The sequence below is a fragment of the Camponotus vicinus genome, unplaced genomic scaffold (assembly GCF_025532165.1).
Source record: "Camponotus vicinus isolate PSW18456_S1 unplaced genomic scaffold, iyCamVici1.0 SCAF_5, whole genome shotgun sequence".
Taxonomy (NCBI): domain Eukaryota; kingdom Metazoa; phylum Arthropoda; class Insecta; order Hymenoptera; family Formicidae; genus Camponotus; species Camponotus vicinus.
Window position 1 is genome coordinate 17,375,234 of NW_028141977.1, and position 23,776 is coordinate 17,399,009.

The 23,776-nt window shown below is 29.8% G+C and overlaps 8 protein-coding genes across 11 annotated transcripts; 7 read left to right on the plus strand and 1 right to left on the minus strand.

Annotated features, from left to right (window-relative positions):
- The first annotated feature begins 40 nt into the window (after positions 1–40).
- On the plus strand, positions 41–2,774 carry LOC145972107 ((3R)-3-hydroxyacyl-CoA dehydrogenase-like). Its single transcript, XM_083100379.1, has 4 exons — positions 41–188; positions 437–553; positions 780–1,155; positions 1,243–2,774. The coding sequence occupies exons 1-4, from the start codon at positions 149–151 to the stop codon at positions 1,451–1,453; spliced, it is 744 nt and encodes a 247-aa protein (XP_082956505.1). The 5' UTR covers positions 41–148; the 3' UTR covers positions 1,454–2,774.
- A 592-nt stretch (positions 2,775–3,366) lies between these two features.
- On the plus strand, positions 3,367–6,022 carry LOC145972104 ((3R)-3-hydroxyacyl-CoA dehydrogenase-like). Its single transcript, XM_083100374.1, has 4 exons — positions 3,367–3,496; positions 3,663–3,779; positions 4,011–4,386; positions 4,474–6,022. The coding sequence occupies exons 1-4, from the start codon at positions 3,457–3,459 to the stop codon at positions 4,691–4,693; spliced, it is 753 nt and encodes a 250-aa protein (XP_082956500.1). The 5' UTR covers positions 3,367–3,456; the 3' UTR covers positions 4,694–6,022.
- A 250-nt stretch (positions 6,023–6,272) lies between these two features.
- LOC145972105 ((3R)-3-hydroxyacyl-CoA dehydrogenase-like) lies at positions 6,273–8,352 on the plus strand. 2 transcript variants are annotated; one of them, XM_083100375.1, is made up of 4 exons: positions 6,273–6,744; positions 6,911–7,027; positions 7,259–7,643; positions 7,725–8,352. In XM_083100375.1, the coding sequence occupies exons 1-4, from the start codon at positions 6,705–6,707 to the stop codon at positions 7,933–7,935; spliced, it is 753 nt and encodes a 250-aa protein (XP_082956501.1). In that variant the 5' UTR covers positions 6,273–6,704; the 3' UTR covers positions 7,936–8,352. The 2 variants fall into 2 exon arrangements, with proteins under 2 accessions (XP_082956501.1, XP_082956503.1); XM_083100377.1 differs by having other exon boundaries at positions 6,295–6,744; positions 7,259–7,637.
- Positions 8,353–8,649: 297 nt separating this feature from the next.
- On the plus strand, positions 8,650–10,781 carry LOC145972106 ((3R)-3-hydroxyacyl-CoA dehydrogenase-like). Its single transcript, XM_083100378.1, has 4 exons — positions 8,650–9,201; positions 9,374–9,490; positions 9,688–10,063; positions 10,135–10,781. The coding sequence occupies exons 1-4, from the start codon at positions 9,162–9,164 to the stop codon at positions 10,349–10,351; spliced, it is 750 nt and encodes a 249-aa protein (XP_082956504.1). The 5' UTR covers positions 8,650–9,161; the 3' UTR covers positions 10,352–10,781.
- Positions 10,782–11,781: 1,000 nt separating this feature from the next.
- LOC145972108 (estradiol 17-beta-dehydrogenase 8-like) lies at positions 11,782–13,483 on the plus strand. 2 transcript variants are annotated; one of them, XM_083100381.1, is made up of 4 exons: positions 11,782–11,896; positions 12,074–12,190; positions 12,532–12,790; positions 12,862–13,483. In XM_083100381.1, exons 1-4 carry the CDS (start codon positions 11,857–11,859, stop codon positions 13,076–13,078), a joined length of 633 nt encoding a protein of 210 aa, XP_082956507.1. In that variant the 5' UTR covers positions 11,782–11,856; the 3' UTR covers positions 13,079–13,483. The 2 variants fall into 2 exon arrangements, with proteins under 2 accessions (XP_082956507.1, XP_082956506.1); XM_083100380.1 differs by having other exon boundaries at positions 12,415–12,790; positions 12,862–13,481.
- Positions 13,484–14,506: 1,023 nt separating this feature from the next.
- On the plus strand, positions 14,507–16,114 carry LOC145972110 (estradiol 17-beta-dehydrogenase 8-like). 2 transcript variants are annotated; one of them, XM_083100385.1, is made up of 4 exons: positions 14,507–14,620; positions 14,798–14,914; positions 15,344–15,602; positions 15,674–16,114. In XM_083100385.1, exons 1-4 carry the CDS (start codon positions 14,581–14,583, stop codon positions 15,888–15,890), a joined length of 633 nt encoding a protein of 210 aa, XP_082956511.1. In that variant the 5' UTR covers positions 14,507–14,580; the 3' UTR covers positions 15,891–16,114. The 2 variants fall into 2 exon arrangements, with proteins under 2 accessions (XP_082956511.1, XP_082956509.1); XM_083100383.1 differs by having other exon boundaries at positions 15,227–15,602; positions 15,674–16,112.
- A 983-nt stretch (positions 16,115–17,097) lies between these two features.
- Positions 17,098–18,905, plus strand: LOC145972109 ((3R)-3-hydroxyacyl-CoA dehydrogenase-like). The gene is made up of 4 exons (XM_083100382.1): positions 17,098–17,235; positions 17,407–17,523; positions 17,749–18,124; positions 18,212–18,905. Exons 1-4 carry the CDS (start codon positions 17,196–17,198, stop codon positions 18,426–18,428), a joined length of 750 nt encoding a protein of 249 aa, XP_082956508.1. The 5' UTR covers positions 17,098–17,195; the 3' UTR covers positions 18,429–18,905.
- Positions 18,828–20,214, minus strand: LOC145972111 (deoxynucleotidyltransferase terminal-interacting protein 2). The gene is made up of 2 exons (XM_083100386.1): positions 20,063–20,214; positions 18,828–19,622 (listed from the first exon to the last, which is right to left on the minus strand). Exons 1-2 carry the CDS (start codon positions 20,088–20,090, stop codon positions 18,958–18,960), a joined length of 693 nt encoding a protein of 230 aa, XP_082956512.1. The 5' UTR covers positions 20,091–20,214; the 3' UTR covers positions 18,828–18,957.
- Positions 20,215–23,776: the final 3,562 nt, after the last annotated feature.

The following is a 23,776-nucleotide window of genomic DNA, read 5'->3' on the forward strand; positions in this document are numbered from 1 at the left end:
TTTTTCCAAATCTTATCGAAAAATGTCGTTAAGCAAGCGTTTCTCTGCCATACAAGTTTATCGCAAGTTTCAACAGTATCTGTTAGGCCGCTGACGAGACGAGTTGTGCTCCGTTCATTTCCGAAGCTTTAATCTTTTTTTTTTCGAAATGTCGAGACTCGTAGCTGGAAAACTGGCACTTGTTACCGGTTTGTGGATCTTTCTTTATTTAATTTAGTTTAATCGCGGATTTTCATTTTGATTCTGGAAAAACCAATAACAAAATTTGTCCGAGTAATTATTACTCAGCAAAAATGCGTTAGACTAGAATAATCATTACTCAGCAAAAATGCGCTAGACTAGAATAATCATTACTCGGTAAAAACGCGTTAAATTAGAATACTAAAATGCAAAGTAGTGCGTAATCTTATTTGCTTTTTCTATGATTCTATTGCAGGTGCTGGAAGCGGCATCGGAAGAGAAGTATGTCGAGTTTTAGCTCGTGAAGGCGCAAACGTTGTCGCAGCCGATCAGAATATTAAAACTGCTCAGGAAACTGTTGCCTCTTTAGAAGGTTTATATATATTATATATTTTTTATGCCAAAAGGAGAAAGAGGGCATTTTTGAAACTAATACAGAGTTCATTTTCATATGCTTAACATTGAAATGTTATAGTTTATTGAGATTATATTTATTTCTCTCAATAATTAATTTTATTTTATGATCATTAATTTGTTATACAGCAAATGTTGTAAGCATCTGAAATTAAACTCTGTATCATGTATGCTTTTGTTTGCAGGTACTGGACATATTGCATTACATATTAATGTTGAGGATCGAAACAGTGTCGAAACTGCGTTTAAAGATGCCGTGAAGCAATTTTCAAAGCCTCCTACTATCATTGTGAATTCGGCAGGCATCGCGCGGAAAATATTTTTGATGAATCTCGACGACAGTAATTTTGATGATATCATTAATGTCAATTTAAAAGGTACCTTTTTAGTGACGCAAACTGCTGTTAAAGGGATGATAGAAGGAAATGCAACCGAAAATTCTTCAATTATCAATATAAGTTCTATTTTTGCTAAACGTAGCTACGTTGGATACAGTACTTATGGCGCGTCAAAAGCTGGAGTGATAGCTATGACAAAGAGCGCTTCGTTGGAGTTTGGACAGTATGTGTTAGATATATATCTTGATTAATTTATTTAAAAAATTTGCTAATATGAAAAACATGTAACTGTATTGTGTATGTTCTACAGGTTTGGAATTCGGGTAAACGCAGTATTGCCTGGTTTTATAGAGACTCCTATGACTGCACATGTATCTGACGAAGATAGGGAAATGTTAATAAGAAAAATACCATTGCAAAGATTGGGAAAGCCAGAAGAAGTAGCAGAGGTTATCGTGTTTTTAGCTTCTGATAGAAGTTCTTACATAAATGGAGCCTCTATTGAAGTTACTGGAGGATGAATTAAGTTTTACTATTCATATATACATATACATTAGGCGTACCTTATAAATAGGCTATTGATCAAGAATTATACATATATATGTAAAAAGTTTGCTTTAGTATAAGAGCTTGCTATAATAATCTATTTAAATCGCGACAAAATTTAAGAATTTTATTTATAAATTTACATTTTGCATATTCTGTATTTCGATATATATTTTGTATATGTATATCGATATTTTTATTTTTTCATTGTTTTTTTTATATTTTTTATGAAATTATATATTATAATATAAAGAAAAAAATAATTATATAAAATTCCATTCTTAATTTTGTCGCGATATCGAAACGAATTCATCTAAAGCAATCTTTAAACATAGATATTAATATTTTTTTTCATAAGGTTTTCTTAAATTATCTTAATATTGCTAGTAAAATAATCAAAGGATCATTAAAAAATATATATAATCGACCAAAACTAGCCAAAATTCTTGTTTATTTATTAAAAATTACGACATTTTGACCATATGGTTGTGGTCCTTTTCAAGTATACACTGGAATATTGAAATCGATAATTAGATTACATGAAACGAATCATTCCGTTATAAGTAAACATAGATTAGAATCAGGACACGAATTTGACTGGACGAAACCTAATATATTACATAATGAGAAATATGTGCGAAAGAGAAAAATTGCTGTAATGTTTTATATTAAAAAATCCAATAACTCAATCAACCTACAGAAGGACACGGATAACTTAAACAACATCTATGACAAAATAATAAAGGTCATATAGTTTATTATTTTCGATTTAACATATTCAGTTTTTGACGAAATCTCACACTGACAACGTTTTAGCTCTCTTTTCCAAATGTGGCAAGACGTTAATGATCTTGTAACTGTGATATGTAGAGTTTACAAAATTAAGATTTACATTGTTATACTCTTTTATCTGAACCGTATGTACTCAAATTGTTCACAGTCAATTCATGTCTATTGCTGTTTTTATTCAAACCGTCGAAAAATCAAAAAATCTAATTATCGATTACAATATTCCAGTGTATACTTGAAAAGAACCACAACCATATGGTCGAAACGTCGTAATTTTTAATAAATAAACAAGAATTTTAGCTAGTTTTGGTCGATTATATATATTATTTAATGATCCATTGATTTTTTTCATATTAATATATATTTTTTAGGGAAATTGGTGTATGCATATATATTTGCTATTATATCTTGGTATTTTTGTTATATATTGGTGTATGTATTTATGTATATATATTTGGTATTATATTTTTACCATATTAAAGATATAAATAAAAAATTCTGTAAATATTTTTACAGAAATTTTTCAGCCATGTAAAATATCCTACATAATTATGATAAATTACTTCATTTTTCCTTTAAGTCTTTTTGCGTGTTTGTGTGCCTTATAATGCATCTTTTTCTTCTGTTCAATAATCTCTTTATATTTACGCTTATTGTATTTTGTGAACCCTGCGTCAGCCATGATTTCACCAACGATCGTTTTTCTGCATCCCTTCTTTGTAAGACGCAAAGAATAGAAGTCGATTCGACAATGTAGAATCGACAATCTTACCAACATGGAAGAGTTTCGGCAATGTTTTTATATCATTCTTCTTGTAAAAGTGTTTAAGATTTAAAAAATGCGGATCTCATTCATAATCCTTCAAGATCATGCCTAATATCTGGCGTTATTTAGGTGCTCTCACGTTAAACCAATCTACTCTTATATATCCATCCTTCATTTTTCGAGTTGTTTACGCATTTCCAACTGATATTTGTTCAAACTCATGCAGTTGTGTTAGTGTGCAACAATTTTTCTAATCTAGGGTGATAATGAGCTTTTTCAACATCTTATCAGAAATTTTTCGATAAGCAAGCGCATTTTCTTTTACGATGCAACAGATTTATTGCAGATTTCAACAGTGTCGACTAGACTCGCTGATAAAACGAGTTGCGTCCCGATCGTTTAAACCGTAGTCGTTGTTTCGAAATGTCGACACTCGCAGATGGAAAACTGGCACTTGTTACCGGTTCGTGGATCTTTCTTTATTTAGTTTAATGGGATTTTCATTCTGAAGAAATAGATAGCAAAATTTGTTCAGAGGAATCGTTATTCAACAAAAATGCGTTAGATTAGAATATTAAAATGTTTAAGTAACGCGTAATTTTGTCAGTTCTTTCTCGATTCTGTTGCAGGTGCTGGAAGCGGCATCGGAAAAGAAGTATGTCGAGTTTTAGCACGTGAAGGCGCAAACGTTGTCGCAGCCGATCAGAATATCAAAGCTGCTCAGGAAACTGTTGCCTCTTTAGAAGGTTTATATATATTATATATTTTTTTATGTCAAAAGGAGAATGAAAGAGGGCATTTTTGAAACTGATACAGAGTTTATTTTCATATGCTTAACATTGAATTGTTATAGTTTATTGAGATTATATTTATTTCTCTCAATAATTAATTCTATTTTATGATCATTAATTTGCTATATAGCAAATGTTGTAAACATCTGAAAATGAACTCTGTATCATGTATACTTTTGTTTGCAGGTACTGAACATATTGCATTACATATTAATGTTGAGGATCGAAACAGTGTCGAAACTGCGTTTAAAGATGTCGTAAAGCAATTTTCAAAGCCTCCTACTATCATTGTTAATTCGGCAGGCATCATGCGGGAAATATTTTTGATGAATCTCGATGACAGTAATTTTGATGATATCATTAATGTCAATTTAAAAGGTACCTTTTTAATGACGCAAACTGCTGTTAAAGCGATGATAGAAGGAAATGCAACCGAAAATTCTTCAATTATCAATATAAGTTCTATTTTTGCTAAACGTAGCTACGTTGGATACAGTACTTATAGCGCGTCAAAAGCTGGAGTGATAGCTATGACAAAGAGCGCTTCGTTGGAGTTTGGACAGTATGTGTTAGATATATATCTTGATTAATTTATTTAAAAAATTTGCTAATATGAAAAACATGTAACTGTATTGTGTATGTTCTACAGGTTTGGAATTCGGGTAAACGCAGTATTGCCTGGTTTTATAGAAACTCCTATGACTGCACATGTATCTGACGAAGATAGGGAAATGTTAATAAGAAAAATACCATTGCAAAGATTGGGAAAGCCAGAAGACGTAGCAGAAGTTATCGTGTTTTTAGCTTCTGATAGAAGTTCTTACATAAATGGAGCCTCTATTGAAGTTACTGGAGGATTGAATTTTTAGTTGAAGTTTTACTATTCATATATATATATACATTAGGCGTACCATATAAATAGGCTATTGATCAAGAATTATACATATATAAAAAATATATATATGTAAAATGTTTGCTTTAGTATAAAAGCTTGCTATAATAATCTATTTAAATCGCGACAAAATTTAAGAATTTTATTTATAAATTTACATTTTGCATATTCTGTATTTCGATATATATTTTGTATATGTATATCGATATTTTTATTTTTTCATTGTTTTTTTTATATTTTTTTTGAAATTATATATTATAATATAAAGAAAAAAATAATTATATAAAATTCCATTCTTAATTTTGTCGCGATTTCGAAACGAATTCATCTAAAGCAATCTTTAAACATAGATATTAATATTTTTTTTCATAAGGTTTTCTTAAATTATCTTAATATCGCTAGTAAAATAATCAAAGGATCATTAAAAAATATATATAATCGACCAAAACTAGCCAAAATTCTTGTTTATTTATTAAAAATTACGACATTTTGACTATATGGTTGTGGTCCTTTTCAAGTATACACTGGAATATTGAAATCGATAATTAGATTGCATGAAACGAATCATTCCGTTATAAGTAAACATAGATTAGAATCAGAACACGAATTTGACTGGACGAAACCTAATATATTACATAATGAGAAATATGTGCGAAAGAGAGAAATTGCTGTAATGTTTTATATTAAAAAATCCAATAACTCAATCAACCTACAGAAGGACACGGATAACTTAAACAACATCTATGACAAAATAATAAAGGTCATATAGTTTATTATTTTCGATTTAACATATTCAGTTTTTGACGAAGTCTCACACTGACAACGTTTTCGCTCTCTTTTTCAAATGTGGCAAGACGTTAATGATCTTGTAACTGTGATATGTAGAGTTTACAAAATTAAGATTTGTTATACTCTTTTATCTGAACCGTATGTACTCAAATTGTTCACAGTCAATTCATGTCTATTGCTGTTTTTATTCAAACCGTCGAAAAATCAAAAAATCTAATTATCGATTTCAATATTCCAGTGTATACTTGAAAAGAACCACAACCATATGGTCGAAACGTCGTAATTTTTAATAAATAAACAAGAATTTTAGCTAGTTTTGGTCGATTATATATATTATTTAATGATCCATTGATTTTTTTCATATTAATATATATTTTTTAGGGAAATTGGTGTATGCATATATATTTGCTATTATATCTTGGTATTTTTGTTATATATTGGTGTATGTATTTATGTATATATATTTGGTATTATATTTTTACCATATTAAAGATATAAATAAAAAATTCTGTAAATATTTTTACAGAAATTTTTCAGCCATGTAAAATATCCTACATAATTATGATAAATTACTTCATTTTTCCTTTAAGTCTTTTTGCGTGTTTGTGTGCCTTATAATGCATCTTTTTCGTCTCTTCAATAATCTCTTTATATTTACGCTTATTGTATTTTGTGAACCCTGCGTCAGCCATGATTTCACCAACGATCGTTTTTCTGCATCCCTTCTTTGTAAGACGCAAAGAATAGAAGTCGATTCGACAATGTAGAATCGACAATCTTACCAACATGGAAGTGTTTCGGCAATGTTTTTATATCATTCTTCTTGTAAAAGTGTTTAAGATTTAAAAAATGCGGATCTCATTCATAATCCTTCAAGATCATGCCTAATATCTGGCGTTATTTAGGTGCTCTCACGTTAAACCAATCTACTCTTATATATCCATCCTTCATTTTTCGAGTTGTTTACGCATTTCCAATTGATATTTGTTCAAACTCATGCAGTTGTGTTAGTGTGCAACAATTTTTCTAATCTAGGGTGATAATGAGCTTTTTCAACATCTTATCAGAAATTTTTCGATAAGCAAGCGCATTTTCTTTTACGATGCAACAGATTTATTGCAGATTTCAACAGTGTCGACTAGGCTCGCTGATAAAACGAGTTGCGTCCCGATCGTTTAAACCGTAGTCGTTGTTTCGAAATGTTGAGACTCGCAGATGGAAAACTGGCACTTGTTACCGGTTCGTGGATCTTTCTTTATTTAGTTTAATCGGATTTTCATTCTGAAGAAATAGATAGCAAAATTTGTTCAGAGGAATCGTTATTCAGCAAAAATGCGTTAGATTAGAATATTAAAATGTTTAAGTAACGCGTAATTTTGTCAGTTCTTTCTCGATTCTGTTGCAGGTGCTGGAAGCGGCATCGGAAAAGAAGTATGTCGAGTTTTAGCACGTGAAGGCGCAAACGTTGTCGCAGCCGATCAGAATATCAAAGCTGCTCAGGAAACTGTTGCCTCTTTAGAAGGTTTATATATATTATATATTTTTTTATGTCAAAAGGAGAATGAAAGAGGGCATTTTTGAAACTGATACAGAGTTTATTTTCATATGCTTAACATTGAATTGTTATAGTTTATTGAGATTATATTTATTTCTCTCAATAATTAATTCTATTTTATGATCATTAATTTGCTATATAGCAAATGTTGTAAACATCTGAAAATGAACTCTGTATCATGTATACTTTTGTTTGCAGGTACTGAACATATTGCATTGCATATTAATGTTGGGAATCGAAACAGTGTCGAAACTGCGTTTAAAGATGTCGTAAAGCAATTTTCAAAGCCTCCTACTATCATTGTTAATTCGGCAGGCATCGCGAGGAAAATGTTTTTGATGAAACTCGATGAAAGTAATTTTGATGATATCATTAATGTCAACTTAAAAGGTACCTTTTTAGTGACGCAAACTGCTGTTAAAGCGATGATAGAAGGAAATGCAACCGAAAATTCTTCAATTATCAATATAAGTTCGATTCTTGCTAAACATTGTAACTTCATTGGACATAGTACTTATTCCGCGTCAAAAGCTGGAGTGATAGCTATGACAAAGTGCGCTTCGTTGGAGTTTGGACAGTATGAGTTAGATATATATCTTGATTAATTTATTTAAAAAGTTTACTAATATGAAAAATATATAACTGTATAATGTATGTTCTACAGGTTTGGAATTCGGGTAAACGCAGTATTGCCTGGTTTTATAATCACTCCTATGACTGCAATTATACCTGACGAAACTAGGGAAATGTTTATAAAAAATGTACCATTACAAAGAGCGGGAAAGCCAGAAGAAGTAGCAGAGGTTATCGTGTTCTTAGCTTCTGATAGAAGTTCTTACATAAATGGAGCCTCTATTGAAGTTACTGGAGGATGAATTAAGTTTTACTATTCATATATACATATACATTAAGCGTACCACATAAATAGGCTATTGATCAAGAATTATACAGATATATGTAAAAAGCTTGCTTTTTATAGTAATCTATTTAATTCGCGACAAAATTTAAGAATTTTATTTATAATTTTACATTTTACATATTCTATATTTCGATACATATTTTGTATATATCGATATTTTATGTTTTTCGTTGTTTTATTCATATTTTTCACGAAATTATATATATTGCAATATAAATAAAAAAATAATTATATAAAATTCCATTCTGAATTTTGTCGCAAATTCGGAAAGAATTCATCTAAAGCAGTCTTTAATTATAGATATTTATATTTTTTTTCATATTAATATATATTTTTTACCGAAATTGGTGTATGCATATACATTGCTATTATATTGTGGAATTTTTGGTATTATTATATGTATGTATATATTTGTGTATATATATACATATATATATGAATATATATATATATATATATATATATATATATATATATATATATATATATATGATATTATATTTTTACAATATTAAAGATATAAATAAGAATTTTGTAAATATTTTAGAAAAATTTTTCAAGTATGTAAATTATTCTACATAATTGTGATAAATTGTCTCTTTTTTCCTTTAAGTCTTTTTGCGTGTTTATGTGCCTTATAATGCGTCTTTTTCTTCTCTTCAATAATCTTTTTATATTTACGCTTATTGTACTGTGAACTCTGCATCAGCCGTAAATTCAACGATCGTTTTCTTGCGCTCCTTTTTTGTAAGATACGAAAAATAGAAATCGAATGCAGAATCGACAATTTTATCATTATGGAAGTGTTTCGGGAATGTTTTCATGTCATTCTTCTTGTAGAAGTGTTTGAGATTTAATGCGGATCTCATTCATAATCCTTCAAGATCATGCCTAATATATGGCGTTATTTAGGAGCTCTCACGTTAAACCAATCTGCTTCTATATATCCATCTTTCATTTCTAGCGTTGTTTACGCACTTCCAGTTGATATGTGCTCAACTTATTCATTGGTATGAGCAATAATTTTTCCAAATCTTATCGAAAAATCTTTCGATAAGCAAGCGTATTTTTCTCTACCATACAACAAGTTTATCGCAGGTTTCAACAGTGTCTGTTAGGCCCGCTGACGAAACGAGTTGTGCTCCGATCATTTCCAAAGCCTTAATCTTTTTTTTTTTCGAAATGTCTAGACTCGTAGATGGAAAACTGGCACTTGTTACCGGTTCGTGGATCTTTTTTTATTTAATTTAGTTTAATCGGATTTTCATTTTGATGCTGGAGAAATAAATAGTAAAATTTGTCCTAGTAATAATTACTCAGCTAAAATGCGTTAGATTACAATACTAAAATGCAAAGAGGCGCGTAATCTTATCTGCTCTTATACGATTTTGCAGGTGCTGGAAGCGGCATTGGAAGAGAAGTATGCCGAGTTTTGGCTCGCCATGGCGCAATTGTTGTCGCGACTGGTCGAAATATCAAAACTGTTCATGAAACTGTTGCCACTTTAGAAGGTTTGTGTATATATATATATATATATATATATATATATATATATATATATATATATATAATTGATACAGAGTTCATTTTCATATGCTTACAGCCTTCAAATTTTGATAGTTTATTAGATTTATATTTATTATTTTATTCTCTCAATTAATATTTTATTGACTATTAGATTTATTATATAACACACTTTTGTTTGCAGGTGCTGAACATATCGCATTGAATATGAATGTTAGTGATCGAAACAGTGTTGAAACTGCATTTAAAGATGTCGTGAAGCAATTTTCAAAGCCTCCTACCGTTATTGTCAATTCGGCAGGCATCTTTCGGAGAAACTTTTTGATGGAAGTTGATAACAATACCTTTGATGATGTCATGAATATCAATTTAAAAGGTACCTTCCTAGTCATGCAAACTGCTATTAAAACGATGATAGAGGGAAATGCAACCACAAAATCTTCAATTATCAATATAAGTTCAATTGGTGCTAGAGGTAGATACGTTGGATTTAGTACTTATAGCGCGTCAAAAGCTGGAGTGATAGCTATGACAAAGAGCGCTTCGTTGGAGTTTGGACAGTATGTATTAGATATATATCTTGAGTAATTTATTTAGGAAGTTTGCTAATTGTTTTATGTATGTTCTACAGGTTTGGAATTCGGGTAAACGCAGTATTGCCTGGTTTTATAGACACCCCTATGACTGCACATGTATCTGACGAAGCTAGGGAAATGTTAATAAAACAAATACCATTGCAAAGATTGGGAAAGCCAGAAGATGTAGCAGAGGTTACCTTGTTTTTAGCTTCCGATAAGAGTTCCTACATAAATGGAGCCTCTATTGAAGTTAGTGGAGGACTGGATTAAGTTTTATTATTCGTATACATATACACATCAGGTGTATTATATAAATAGGCCATTAGTCGAGTATTATACATATGCGTGTATGTATATACGTAAAACTTATTTTTTTTATAGTAATCTATTTAATTTGCGGCAAAATTTACGAATTTTACTTATAATTTTACATTCTATATATATTCTATGCTTCGATATTTTATTTCTTTAATTGGTTCCAATATTATTCATGAAATTATATGTTACAATATAAATAATATAAAAAGATAATTATATAACGGAATTTTACTCTAAATTTTGTTGTGAATTCCGAAAGATCATCTAAACTTTAAACATAAATATTAATATATATTTCTGATGTTAAGATATATTTTTTAGAGAAATTGGTGTATGCATATATATATTTGCTATTATATCTTGGTACTTTTGTTATATATTGGTGTATGTATATATATTTGGTATTATATTTTTATTTTATTATTAATATTAAATATATTAATATTAAAGATAAATAAAAAATTTTGGAAATATTTTTACAAAAATTTTTCAAGCATATAAAATATTCTACATAATTGTCATTAATTACTTCCTTTTTCCTTTAAGTCTTTTTGCGTGTTTGTATTCCTTATAATGCGTCTTTTTCTTCTCTTCAATAATCTCTTTATATTTACGTTTATTGCATTTTGCGAACTCTACATCAGCCATAATTTCATCAACGATCGTTTCCTGCGTTTTCCTGCGTTCCCTCTTTATAAGACGTGAAAAATAAAAGTCGATTGGAGAATCGACAACTCTGCCAACGTGGAAGTGTTTCGGCAATGTTTTCATGTCATTCTTTATAAGTATTTGAGATTTAATGCAGATCTCATTCTTAATCCTTCAAGCTTAATATCTGGCGTTACTTAGATGCTCTCACGTTAGGCCAATCTACTCCTATATATCCATCTTTCATTTTTTGTTTACGCATTTCCAATTGATTTAACCAACTGATACAATGGTACAGTGGGCAACAAATCTTCGAAATCTAGAATGATAACAATCTTTTTCAAAATCTTATTAGAAATCTTTCGATAAGCAAGCTTATTTTTCTTTTACGATGCTACAAGTTTATCGCAGATTTAACCATTTGAGTGCTAAGCGGCGCGATTGCGCTTCTTCTGCTTAAAAGAGCCAGCGCATCAATCTGTAAATTCACAGTAATTACATGCTCGGTTTTTATCGATGCGTGTCTTACTGTTACCATTACGTTCATAGACAAATTAAGCATTAAGCATTAAGATGAAATTGAAGTGATATAACACTCTGCAGATGTACATTTTTTAAATATTATAAACAAGACTGACCGCTTGGCATTTTTCGATTCGGAATTAGAAAAGCGCTATCGCGCTGTTTAGCATTTTTCGGTCGACTTTCTATAAAAGTCCGTGGCAAACAAATGGTCAATCAGTGTCCGTTAGGCCCGCTGATGAGACGAATTGTGCTCCGATCGTTTAAACTGTAGTCTTTGTTTCGAAATGTCGACACTCGTAGCTGGAAAACTGGCACTTGTTACCGGTTCGTAGATCCTTTTTTATTTAATTTAGTTTAATCGGATTTTCATTTTTTGATTCTGGAGAAATAAATAGCAAAATTTGTCCGAGTAATCATTACTCGGCAAAAATACGTTAAATTAGAATACTGAAATGCAAAGTAGCGCGTAATCTTATCTGCACTTCCACGATTCTATTGCAGGTGCTGGAAGTGGCATCGGAAGACAGGTATGTCGAGTTTTAGCTCGTGAAGGCGCAAACGTTGTCGCAGCCGATCAGAATATAAAAGCTGCTCAGGAAACTGTTGCCTCTTTAGAAGGTTTATATATATTATATATTTTTTTATGTCAAAAGGAGAATGAAAGAGGGCATTTTTGAAACTGATACAGAGTTCATTTTCATATGCCTAATATTGAAATTTTATTAAGATTATAATTTTTTCTTTCAATAATTAATTCTATATTATGATCATTAATTTGCTATATAGCAAATGTTGTAAACATCTGAAATTAAACTCTGTCTCATGTATACTTTTGTTTGCAGGTACTGAACATATTGCATTGCATATTAATGTTGAGAATCGATACAGTGTCGAAACTGCGTTTAAAGATGTCGTAAAACAATTTTCAAAGCCTCCTACTATCATTGTCAATTCGGCAGGCATCTTTCGGAGAAACTTTTTGATGGAAGTTGATGACAATACCTTTGATGATGTCATCAATATCAATTTAAAAGGTACCTTCCTAGTCATGCAAACTGCTGTTAAAATGATGATAGAGGGAAATGCAACCACAAATTCCTCAATTATCAATATAAGTTCGATTGCTGCTAGAAGTAGATATGTTGAAATTAGTATTTATGGCGCGTCAAAAGCTGGAGTGATAGCTATGACAAAGAGCGCTTCGTTGGAGTTTGGACAGTATGTATTAGATATATATCTTGAGTAATTTATTTAGGAAGTTTGCTAATTGTTTTATGTATGTTCTACAGGTTTGGAATTCGGGTAAACGCAGTATTGCCTGGTTTTATAGACACCCCTATGACTGCACATGTATCTGACGAAGCTAGGGAAATGTTAATAAAACAAATACCATTGCAAAGATTGGGAAAGCCAGAAGATGTAGCAGAGGTTATCTTGTTTTTAGCTTCCGATAAGAGTTCCTACATAAATGGAGCCTCTATTGAAGTTAGTGGAGGACTGGATTAAGTTTTATTATTCGTATACATATACACATCAGGTGTATTATATAAATAGGCCATTAGTCGAGTATTATACATATGCGTGTATGTATATACGTAAAACTTATTTTTTTTATAGTAATCTATTTAATATGCGGCAAAATTTACGAATTTTACTTATAATTTTACATTCTATATATATTCTATGCTTCGATATTTTATTTCTTCAATTGGTTCCAATATTATTCATGAAATTATATGTTACAATATAAATAATATAAAAAAATAATTATATAACAGAATTTTACTCTAAATTTTGTTGCGAATTCCGAAAGATCATCTAAACTTTAAACATAAATATAAATATATATTTCTGATGTTAAGATATATTTTTTAGAGAAATTGGTGTACGCATATATATATTTGCTATTATATCTTCGTACTTTTGTTATATATTGGTGTATGTATATATATTTGGTATTATATTTTTATTTTATTATTAATATTAAATATATTAATATTAAAGATAAATAAAAAATTTTGGAAATATTTTTACAAAAATTTTTCAAGCATAAAATATTCTACATAATTGTTATTAATTACTTCCTTTTTCCTTTAAGTCTTTTTGCGTGTTTGTATTCCTTATAATGCGTCTTTTTCTTCTCTTCAATAATCTCTTTATATTTACGTTTATTGCATTTTGCGAACTCTACATCAGCCATAATTTCATCAACGATCGTTTCCTGCGTTTTCCTGCGTTCCCTCTTTATAAGACGTGAAAAATAAAAGTCGATTGGAGAATCGACAACTCTGCCAACGTGGAAGTGTTTCGGCAATGTTTTCATGTCATTCTTTATAAGTATTTGAGATTTAATGCAGATCTCATTCTTAATCCTTCAAGCTTAATATCTGGCGTTACTTAGATGCTCTCACGTTAGGCCAATCTACTCCTATATATCCATCTTTCATTTTTTGTTTACGCATTTCCAATTGATTTAACCAACTGATACAATGGTACAGTGGGCAACAAATCTTCGAAATCTAGAATGATAACAATCTTTTTCAAAATCTTATTAGAAATTTTTCGATAAGCAAGCTTATTTTTCTTTTACGATGCTACAAGTTTATCGCAGATTTAACCATTTGAGTGCTAAGCGGCGCGATTGCGCTTCTTCTGCTTAAAAGAGCCAGCGCATCAATCTGTAAATTCACAGTAATTACATGCTCGGTTTTTATCGATGCGTGTCTTACTGTTACCATTACGTTCATAGACAAATTAAGCATTAAGCATTAAGATGAAATTGAAGTGATATAACACTCTGCAGATGTACATTTTTTAAATATTATAAACAAGACTGACCGCTTGGCATTTTTCGATTCGGAATTAGAAAAGCGCTATCGCGCTGTTTAGCATTTTTCGGTCGACTTTCTATAAAAGTCCGTGGCAAACAAATGATTAAACAGTGTCGATTAGGCCGCTGATGAGACGAATTGTGCTCCGATCGTTTAAACTGTAGTCTTTGTTTCGAAATGTCGACACTCGTAGCTGGAAAACTGGCACTTGTTACCGGTTCGTAGATCCTTTTTTATTTAATTTAGTTTAATCGGATTTTCATTTTTTGATTCTGGAGAAATAAATAGCAAAATTTGTCCGAGTAATCATTACTCGGCAAAAATACGTTAAATTAGAATACTAAAATGCAAAGTAGCGCGTAATCTTATCTGCACTTCCACGATTCTATTGCAGGTGCTGGAAGTGGCATCGGAAGACAGGTATGTCGAGTTTTAGCTCGTGAAGGCGCAAACGTTGTCGCAGCCGATCAGAATATAAAAGCTGCTCAGGAAACTGTTGCCTCTTTAGAAGGTTTATATATATTATATATTTTTTTATGTCAAAAGGAGAATGAAAGAGGACATTTTTGAAACTGATACAGAGTTCATTTTCATATGCCTAATATTGAAATTTTATTAAGATTATATTTTTTTCTCTCAATAATTAATTCTATATTATGATCATTAATTTGCTATATAGCAAATGTTGTAAACATCTGAAATTAAACTCTGTCTCATGTATACCCAGCAAACACAGAATATTGTAGCAACATTGCTGCAATGTTGTAATATTGCCGCAATGTTGCCGTAATATTCTGTGTTTGCTGGGTACTTTTGTTTGCAGGTACTGAACATATTGCATTGCATATTAATGTTGAGGATCGATACAGTGTCGAAACTGCGTTTAAAGATGTCGTGAAACAATTTTCAAAGCCTCCTACTATCATTGTTAATTCGGCAGGCATCTTTCGGAGAAACTTTTTGATGGAAGTTGATGACAATACCTTTGATGATGTCATCAATATCAATTTAAAAGGTACCTTCCTAGTCATGCAAACTGCTGTTAAAATGATGATAGAGGGAAATGCAACCACAAATTCCTCAATTATCAATATAAGTTCGATTGCTGCTAGAAGTAGATATGTTGAAATTAGTATTTATGGCGCGTCAAAAGCTGGAGTGATAGCTATGACAAAGAGCGCTTCGTTGGAGTTTGGACAGTATGTATTAGATATATATCTTGAGTAATTTATTTAGGAAGTTTGCTAATTGTTTTATGTATGTTCTACAGGTTTGGAATTCGGGTAAACGCAGTATTGCTTGGTTTTATAGACACTCCTATGACTGCACCTACATCTGACGAAGTTAAGGAAAAGGTTATAAAAAATGTACCATTACAAAGAGCGGGAAAGCCAGAAGAAGTAGCAGAGGTTATCGTGTTTTTAGCTTCTGATAGAAGTTCTTACATAAATGGAGCCTCTATTGAAGTTACTGGAGGAATGAATTAGGATTGAATTAAGTTTTACTATTCATATATACATATACATTAAGCGTACCATATAAATAGGCTATTGATCAAGAATTATACATATATATGTAAAAAGCTTGCTTTTTATAGTAATCTACGTAATTCGCGATAAAATTTAAGAATTTTATTTATAATTTTATATTTTACATATTCTATATTTCGATATATATTTTGTATATATCTATGCTTTATTTTTTTCATTGCTTTTTTTATATTTTTCATGAAATTATATATTACAATATAATTAAAAAAATAATTATATAAAATTCCATTCTGAATTTTGTCGCGAATTCGAAAAGAATACATCTATAGCAATCTTTAAACATAGATATTAATATTTTTTTCATATTAATACATATTTTTTAAAGAAATTGGTGTATGCATATATATTTGCTATTATATTTTGGTATTTTTGTTATATATTGGTGTATGAATATATATTTGGTATTATTTTTTTACAATATTAAAGATATCAATAAAAAATTTTTAAGCATGTAAAATATCTCTCTCTCTCTCTCTTACATAATTGTGATAAATTACTTCCTTTTTCCTTTAAGTCTTTTTGCGTACTTGTGTGCCTTATAATGCGTCTTTTTCTTCTCTTCAATAATCTCTTTATATTTACGCTCGAAAAGAAAAAAATGAAAGAAAAAAATTTTTCGATGTCAGGGATTTAGAAATTTTCGACTCGAGAAACGGTAATTGTCGAGAACTCTGTCAGTTTTGATTTTAGCGCTTTGAGTCTTAATAATAATCTTTAGAACTCGTGAGGGGCTACCCAGAACTGTTAATAGAACGCCGGATTTCTGCGAAAAATTTTTCGATCCGAGGGACTTGGACATATTCGACCCGACAGACGAAAATCGACGAGAACTCTTTCAATTTTGGTTTTAGCGCTTCGAGTTTTAATAATAATCGTTAGAACTCGTGAGGGGCTACCCAGAATTCTAAATGAAGCATCGGATTTCTGAAAAAAATTTTTCATAAACATCGCGTTTGGCTAAAAAGTTAAACAAATTATAGAAGGACAACATGCTTTTGTGGTATTAGTTTTTCTGTCTATCAATAACAAAAGTGGGGCCACTTCATTTGATATATGTTTTGATCGATTCTCCCTCCCTCCCTCACGTGTCGTTAAATAAAGAAGAAACTACCATGAAAATAAATTCTCTCTTTCTAAAATTTCATGTTACCGGAAACAAAGGAGAGAATGGGAACGCACGGTTTATTTATTATACGTCTATAGTTGTGCTCTGGTCGTTTAAACCGTAATCTTTATTTCGAAATGTCGAGACTCTTAGCTGGAAAACTGGCACTCGTTACCGGTTCGTGGATCTCTTTTTATTTAATTTAGTTTAATCAGATTTTCATTCCGAAGAAATAAATAGCAAAATTTGTTCAGAGCAATCGTTATTCAACAAAAATGCGTTAGATTAGAATATTAAAATGTTTAAGTAGCGCGTAATCTTGTTAGTTCTTTCTCGATTCTGTTGTAGGTGCTGGAAGCGGCATCGGAAGAGAAGTATGTCGAGTTTTAGCTCGTGAAGGCGCAAACGTTGTCGCAGCCGACCAGAATATTAAAACTGCTCAGGAAATTGTTGCCTCTTTAGAAGGTTTATATATATTATATATTTTTGTATGCCAAAGGGAGAAAGAGGACATTTTTGAAACTGATAGAGTTCATTTTCATATGCTTAATATTGAAATTTTATAGTTTATTGAGATTATATTTATTTCTCTCAATAATTAATTCTATTTTATGATCATTAATTTGCTATATAGCAAATATTATAAGCATCTGAAAATGAACTCTATATCATATATGCTTTTGTTTGCAGGTACTGAACATATTGCATTACATATTAATGTTGAGGATCGAAACAGTGTCGAAACTGCGTTTAAAGATGTCGTAAAGCAATTTTCAAAGCCTCCTACTATCATTGTTAATTCGGCAGGCATCGTGCGGGAAATATTTTTGATGAATCTCGATGACAGTAATTTTGATGATATCATTAATGTCAATTTAAAAGGTACCTTTTTAATGACGCAAACTGCTGTTAAAGCGATGATAGAAGGAAATGCAACCGAAAATTCTTCAATTATCAATATAAGTTCTATTTTTGCTAAACGTAGCTACGTTGGATACAGTACTTATAGCGCGTCAAAAGCTGGAGTGATAGCTATGACAAAGAGCGCTTCGTTGGAGTTTGGACAGTATGTGTTAGATATATATCTTGATTAATTTATTTAAAAAATTTGCTAATATGAAAAACATGTAACTGTATTGTGTATGTTCTACAGGTTTGGAATTCGGGTAAACGCAGTATTGCCTGGTTTTATAGAAACTCCTATGACTGCACATGTATCTGACGAAGATAGGGAAATGTTAATAAGAAAAATACCATTGCAAAGATTGGGAAAGCCAGAAGACGTAGCAGAAGTTATCGTGTTTTTAGCTTCTGATAGAAGTTCTTACATAAATGGAGCCTCTATTGAAGTTACTGGAGGATTGAATTAAGTTTTACTATTCATATATACATATACATTAGGCGTACCATATAAATAGGCTATTGATCAAGAATTATACATATATATGTAAAAAGTTTGCTTTAGTATAAAAGCTTGCTATAGTAATCTATTTAAATCGCGACAAAATTTAAGAATTTTATTTATAAATTTACATTTTGCATATTCTGTATTTCGATATATATTTTGTATATGTATATCGATATTTTATTTTTTCATTGTTTTTTTTATATTTTTTATGAAATTATATATTACAATATAAATAAAAAAATAATTATATAAAATTCCATTCTGAATTTTGTCACGATTTCGGAAAGAATTCATCTACAATACAGTCTTTAAACATAGATATTAAAATTTTTTTCATATTAATATATAATTTTTAGAGAAATTGGTGTATGCATATATGATATTATATTTTTACAATATTTTACAATATTAAAGATATAAATAAAAAATTTTGTAAATATTTTTACAAAAATTTTTTAAGCATGTAAAATATCTTACATAATTGTGATAAATTACTTTCTTTTTCCTTTAAGTCTTTTTGCGTGTTTGTGTGCCTTATAATGTGTCTTTTTCTTTTCTTCAATAATTTCTTTATATTTACGCTTATTGTATTTTGTGAACTCTGCATCAGCCATAAGTTCATCAACGATCGTTTTCTTGCGCTCCTTCTTTGTAAGACGCGAAGAATAGAAGTCGATTGGAGAATCGACAACTTTACCAATGTGAAAATGTTTTGGCAAAGCTTTCATATCGTTCTTCTTGTAAAAGTGTTTGGGATCCAATGCGGATCTCATTCGTAATACTTCAAGATCATGTCTAATCTCTGGTGTTATTTTAGGTGCTCTCATGTTAAACCATCCTGCACCTGTACCCATCTTTCGTTTTTCGCGTTGTTTGCGCACTTCCAATCGATGTTTGCTCAACTCATATGGCGGTACAACATGCAATTTTTCGAAATCAGGAGTGATAACACTCTTTTTCATAATCTTGTCCAGTGGATTTACCTCTTTTCTTATTTGCATTAGTTCTTCCGTTGGTTCAAAAATCACTTTTGAAGACTTCCAACCCATGTCAGCTTCAAATTTCTCAAGATCAAAGTCCTTGCTCGAATCAAATTTCTTTTTCTTTGGCTTAACCTTAATGCCGAGGTAATCCGCATCATATATCCTTGTTGGATCTAATAGAAAATATAAATATTTGTAAGCATTTAATTTTTATAATGTAATTAATTGCTAGATAAATGACATTAATTGATAGACATATCTTTTTCTTGCTAAAGTTTTTATATTTTTTTTCTCTACTCTTTCTCTAAATTATATTTGATTATAAATACAAAAACAACTACATATGTACACAACAAGATTGAGGTTAAGGTTAATTTTCATGAATTATAATAAAATCTGCATGACTTAAATTGCGTTTATATTATAATAGATAAAATCATAATCAGAAAAGGTTTAGTGAGCTACCATTTTAAATTTAATTAATCTAAGTAATTAATAGAGTAGAGATTTAATTAGTCAATATACTCAATGTCGAATTCTAACCTAAAATATATTTTGTGGAAAAAAATAAAACAAGCGTAATTATTTTGTGGAGATAAATAAAATTAATTACCGATAGAGAGAAGATCGAAAGACGTCATAGCCCGCTTTTAAATGATTTCTAAAACAGTGATGCCTGTCAGAAAAAGGATGCGCATATGAGGAAATCACCTTACATGCATGTGTTTGCGCGATGAAGTCTGAAATACCGATATGCCCTCTGTGGACAGAAACTACGAAGCTATTTCCACGAATATTTTCAGTGGGTAACATATGTGCACAATTTCTGGTTGTGTTCCATGCTATGTTCACGAGATATTCTATAACGCAAGATGTTTATGTATATTCAGTAAGTTTTTAATATAAATAAGTTTTGTGGAATTGTCATAATCTTACGAAGCCTCTTAAAAAGAAAATGAATACAGATGGTGAAACATTAAACGAGAACCTTGGCTAGAAAAAAATATATTGTGAAAAACGAGAGGTGTTTTCAGAAGCTCCTCTTTAATATAAAAATGATTTTCATGTGCTCTTACAATGCATTCTTTCTTAGATGTCATGTTATTTCTTTGCGACATTGAAACATAAACATATAATTAAATAAAATCCCTGAAAATAGAATATAAAGAAAATCATATAATATATTTTAATTTTTTCTCAATAAAAGCGTTCATTATTTTTATTTCTTATTGTTCTTTATAAAAATTTAATGACAAGAGGACAAATGGAAAAATTTATTTGTAAAAAAAAACTAAAAATTTACTAAAAATTTCATTAAGAATTTCTACATTTTTTAATCCCCAATCGTACTTTTTGCAGAACTTATTGCTTAAAAATATTATGAAGTTAACATTTGCATTACATTTTCTGAATTGCATTTAAGCTGCATACACACACACACACACACACACACACACACACACACACACACACACACACACACACACACACACACACACACACACACACACACACACACACACACAAACACACACACACACACACACACACACACACACACATATATACCCAGATAGTCAAGCTTGATATGACATATTCAGCAAACAAATGCATCGCATGTATTATTATATATTTGCAGTATACTTGCTGACATCGAAATAGAATGCGTTACGAATGCAGCTATATGTCTGCTTCTACATGCATCAATTAACGAAGCAAATGGTTTGCAATATTGGTATATTACGTTGTCTGCAACATGTCAGCAATATGCTGACATGTTGCAATTAATTTGTTGTTATTAGCACATGAATTCATGTGAGTTCAACGTAACAGACATAATGCTGTCTCACCTTGTCTCTAGTTTGTTAAAATTAGTTGCTTCAACAATTATTGGCAACATGATAGCAACCTCATTGCATTTGACTACCTGGGTATATATGTATATATGTATATGCATAAATATTACACTATATAATATTACACTATATAATATAATATTTTTTTAAATAGTTTATTACAAGATACATATATTTATATTGAATTGTATTTGTATAATTGTATAATTTACATAATTGTCTTTACAATTTTTCATTTATTAATTGTCTCGCATAATCTATGTAGCCACATAACATAACAAGTTATATTATCGTTTTTATTTTTTCAGTTCTTAATAATACATTAATTATTATTTATACATTACAATAATTTTTTTCTTTTTTAGAAAATTCACAAGTGAAAGTAAAAATAAAAGAAGATGAAACATGAAAGTTAATCACGATGATGCAACAGCTTCATACATATATGAGGATTATAATATACATCTTGTAGATTTTTTACTATATGCTATTACTCTATGCACATTGAGTAATAATGTAACTCTCACGTATGTAAATTATACATAGATGACAAAAACCTTTACCTTTACCTATTAATCAAATAAACAATAAATAATACAAAAAGATTAAAGAGCAAATTGCGGATGTATATACGTGCATGCATATTATTTATCTTATGAATAGTATAAATTTCGAAAGTTCTTAAAACTAGATTAATAGATAGATAAAAAGATAATATATATTTCGAGAAGTTCTCTCTTTGAAAATAAAAAAGTAATTAACAAAATATAAGAATTCTTAAACGTTTCGATCTTCGATTGGACTCTTTTCAGTAAAAAATAGGTGTCAATATTAGATGGAGAATAAAATGGTTTTGAATTAAAATGTTGAAAGAAATATTTTCGTAAGCATTCTTGATTTCGTTACATTTTATTTTAATGCGCGACATATTATTTTTTTATGCTCTCACCAATTTATGATTTCTTTTCAGCATCTGATTTCTCTATTAGTGTCACGTTTTACGTATTTATAGAAAATTCTATTATTTTTCACTCAACCACAATATAATTTCAAGTAGTCGTCTGAATGTTTCTAAATTTCTTTTGCAAGTTTCTGGAAAAAATTTGCGATGAGTGATGATGTTCAATCTTGCGTGACGTTTCGTTGGAAATATTCATCAATTGGATAAAGCGTTTTTGATTCGAAACCACAATTTTACACTTTCGGTTGTCTAAATATCGATATTTATTTCTTACCAAAGAGAGTCTAGTCGAGGACCGAGACGTTTAAGAACTCTCAAATTTTAATTATTTTTTTAATTAAAAGAACTTCTCAAATTGTATTTGTTATTTTTTAATGTTATTTTAGAATTTTCGACGTTTGTACTGTTCACAATATAAGCACATAATAGTAGCATAGTAGTAATTTGTTACGTAAAAAAGCCTTTTTGTATTATTTATAAATTATATATCTTATATTTTTCAAAAGTATGTCCTGCTCACACCACAGTGTGTGTGAATTCTTTATATATATTATATCTGGATTATAAACACAATGCGATAATTCTGGTTTTCAACATGAAATGTAGAAAATAATGCAATAAGTGAGGAAAATTTTTAATATGAAAATTATATGTATAATATAAAATTCACTCATGAGTAGGACATGCTTTCGACAAATATATATATATACACACACACTATATATACATATTATGTCTGGATTATAATAACACGATACGATAATTCCAGTTTTCAAAATGGAAAATATTGCAATCAGTGAAGAAAACTTTTTATTCGGAAATTTTATTTTATTATTAAATCAATGATGAAAAAATAAAGACAATTAGTTTGCTTCGTGCATATTATTATCCTGTAACACCATGCGTAATGATGATAGTGCGTTGAAAATGACAACGAAATTGTTGTTCATCGTCATTTTACATTACATATGAGAGCTGCGTGAAAGTCAATGACTGCACAAGATGTAAATTGCTATCTATCTATTTACTTATACAACTGCCAATCCTTGTTTTAGTAAATCGACTGTTTCAGTCTATTACGATCTCAAGACGTAATGTAACAAGGGAAACTCGCAGTGTTTCTGATACTTTACATCGGACTAGTCTTTTCCGCAAAACTAGGAAAATTGATGAAACATGTAAAGATAGATAAATTAAGAAAAACTGTTTTGGAAATTTGTAAAAAATCATGAATTCTAATTTGTTAAATGGAATTAGATTAAAAATTTTTTAATGTTTTTACAATTTTCTATTTAATTTATCTAAAAAATACATTTGGAGTATAATTACATCAAAATTGTTATTATTATTATCACCTACAATATTTACGTTTTAAGTATATTTTTTAGATAAATTAAAGTAAATAAAAAAAATTGTAAAAAATTAAAAAAATTTAATCCAATTCCGTTTAAATATTAGAATTCATAATTTTACATTAAAAATTAAATTAAATATTAGAATTCATAATTTT

Excerpts from the sequence above, each read along its gene's own strand:
- LOC145972107 (XM_083100379.1), top strand. The coding sequence starts at position 149 with ATGTCGAGACTCGTAGCTGGAAAACTGGCACTTGTTACCG. Across the intron at positions 554-779 it reads AACTGTTGCCTCTTTAGAAG|GTACTGGACATATTGCATTA; the intron begins GTTTATATATAT and ends TTTTGTTTGCAG. Across the intron at positions 1,156-1,242 it reads GCTTCGTTGGAGTTTGGACA|GTTTGGAATTCGGGTAAACG; the intron begins GTATGTGTTAGA and ends TATGTTCTACAG.
- LOC145972104 (XM_083100374.1), top strand. The coding sequence starts at position 3,457 with ATGTCGACACTCGCAGATGGAAAACTGGCACTTGTTACCG. Across the intron at positions 3,497-3,662 it reads AAAACTGGCACTTGTTACCG|GTGCTGGAAGCGGCATCGGA; the intron begins GTTCGTGGATCT and ends ATTCTGTTGCAG. Across the intron at positions 3,780-4,010 it reads AACTGTTGCCTCTTTAGAAG|GTACTGAACATATTGCATTA; the intron begins GTTTATATATAT and ends TTTTGTTTGCAG.
- LOC145972105 (XM_083100375.1), top strand. The coding sequence starts at position 6,705 with ATGTTGAGACTCGCAGATGGAAAACTGGCACTTGTTACCG. Across the intron at positions 6,745-6,910 it reads AAAACTGGCACTTGTTACCG|GTGCTGGAAGCGGCATCGGA; the intron begins GTTCGTGGATCT and ends ATTCTGTTGCAG. Across the intron at positions 7,644-7,724 it reads TTGGAGTTTGGACAGTATGA|GTTTGGAATTCGGGTAAACG; the intron begins GTTAGATATATA and ends TATGTTCTACAG.
- LOC145972106 (XM_083100378.1), top strand. The coding sequence starts at position 9,162 with ATGTCTAGACTCGTAGATGGAAAACTGGCACTTGTTACCG. Across the intron at positions 9,202-9,373 it reads AAAACTGGCACTTGTTACCG|GTGCTGGAAGCGGCATTGGA; the intron begins GTTCGTGGATCT and ends ACGATTTTGCAG. Across the intron at positions 10,064-10,134 it reads GCTTCGTTGGAGTTTGGACA|GTTTGGAATTCGGGTAAACG; the intron begins GTATGTATTAGA and ends TATGTTCTACAG.
- LOC145972108 (XM_083100380.1), top strand. The coding sequence starts at position 11,857 with ATGTCGACACTCGTAGCTGGAAAACTGGCACTTGTTACCG. Across the intron at positions 12,191-12,414 it reads AACTGTTGCCTCTTTAGAAG|GTACTGAACATATTGCATTG; the intron begins GTTTATATATAT and ends TTTTGTTTGCAG. Across the intron at positions 12,791-12,861 it reads GCTTCGTTGGAGTTTGGACA|GTTTGGAATTCGGGTAAACG; the intron begins GTATGTATTAGA and ends TATGTTCTACAG.
- LOC145972110 (XM_083100383.1), top strand. The coding sequence starts at position 14,581 with ATGTCGACACTCGTAGCTGGAAAACTGGCACTTGTTACCG. Across the intron at positions 14,621-14,797 it reads AAAACTGGCACTTGTTACCG|GTGCTGGAAGTGGCATCGGA; the intron begins GTTCGTAGATCC and ends ATTCTATTGCAG. Across the intron at positions 15,603-15,673 it reads GCTTCGTTGGAGTTTGGACA|GTTTGGAATTCGGGTAAACG; the intron begins GTATGTATTAGA and ends TATGTTCTACAG.
- LOC145972109 (XM_083100382.1), top strand. The coding sequence starts at position 17,196 with ATGTCGAGACTCTTAGCTGGAAAACTGGCACTCGTTACCG. Across the intron at positions 17,236-17,406 it reads AAAACTGGCACTCGTTACCG|GTGCTGGAAGCGGCATCGGA; the intron begins GTTCGTGGATCT and ends ATTCTGTTGTAG. Across the intron at positions 18,125-18,211 it reads GCTTCGTTGGAGTTTGGACA|GTTTGGAATTCGGGTAAACG; the intron begins GTATGTGTTAGA and ends TATGTTCTACAG.
- LOC145972111 (XM_083100386.1), bottom strand. The coding sequence starts at position 20,090 with ATGACGTCTTTCGATCTTCTCTCTATCG. Across the intron at positions 19,623-20,062 it reads TTTCGATCTTCTCTCTATCG|ATCCAACAAGGATATATGAT; the intron begins GTAATTAATTTT and ends ATTTTCTATTAG.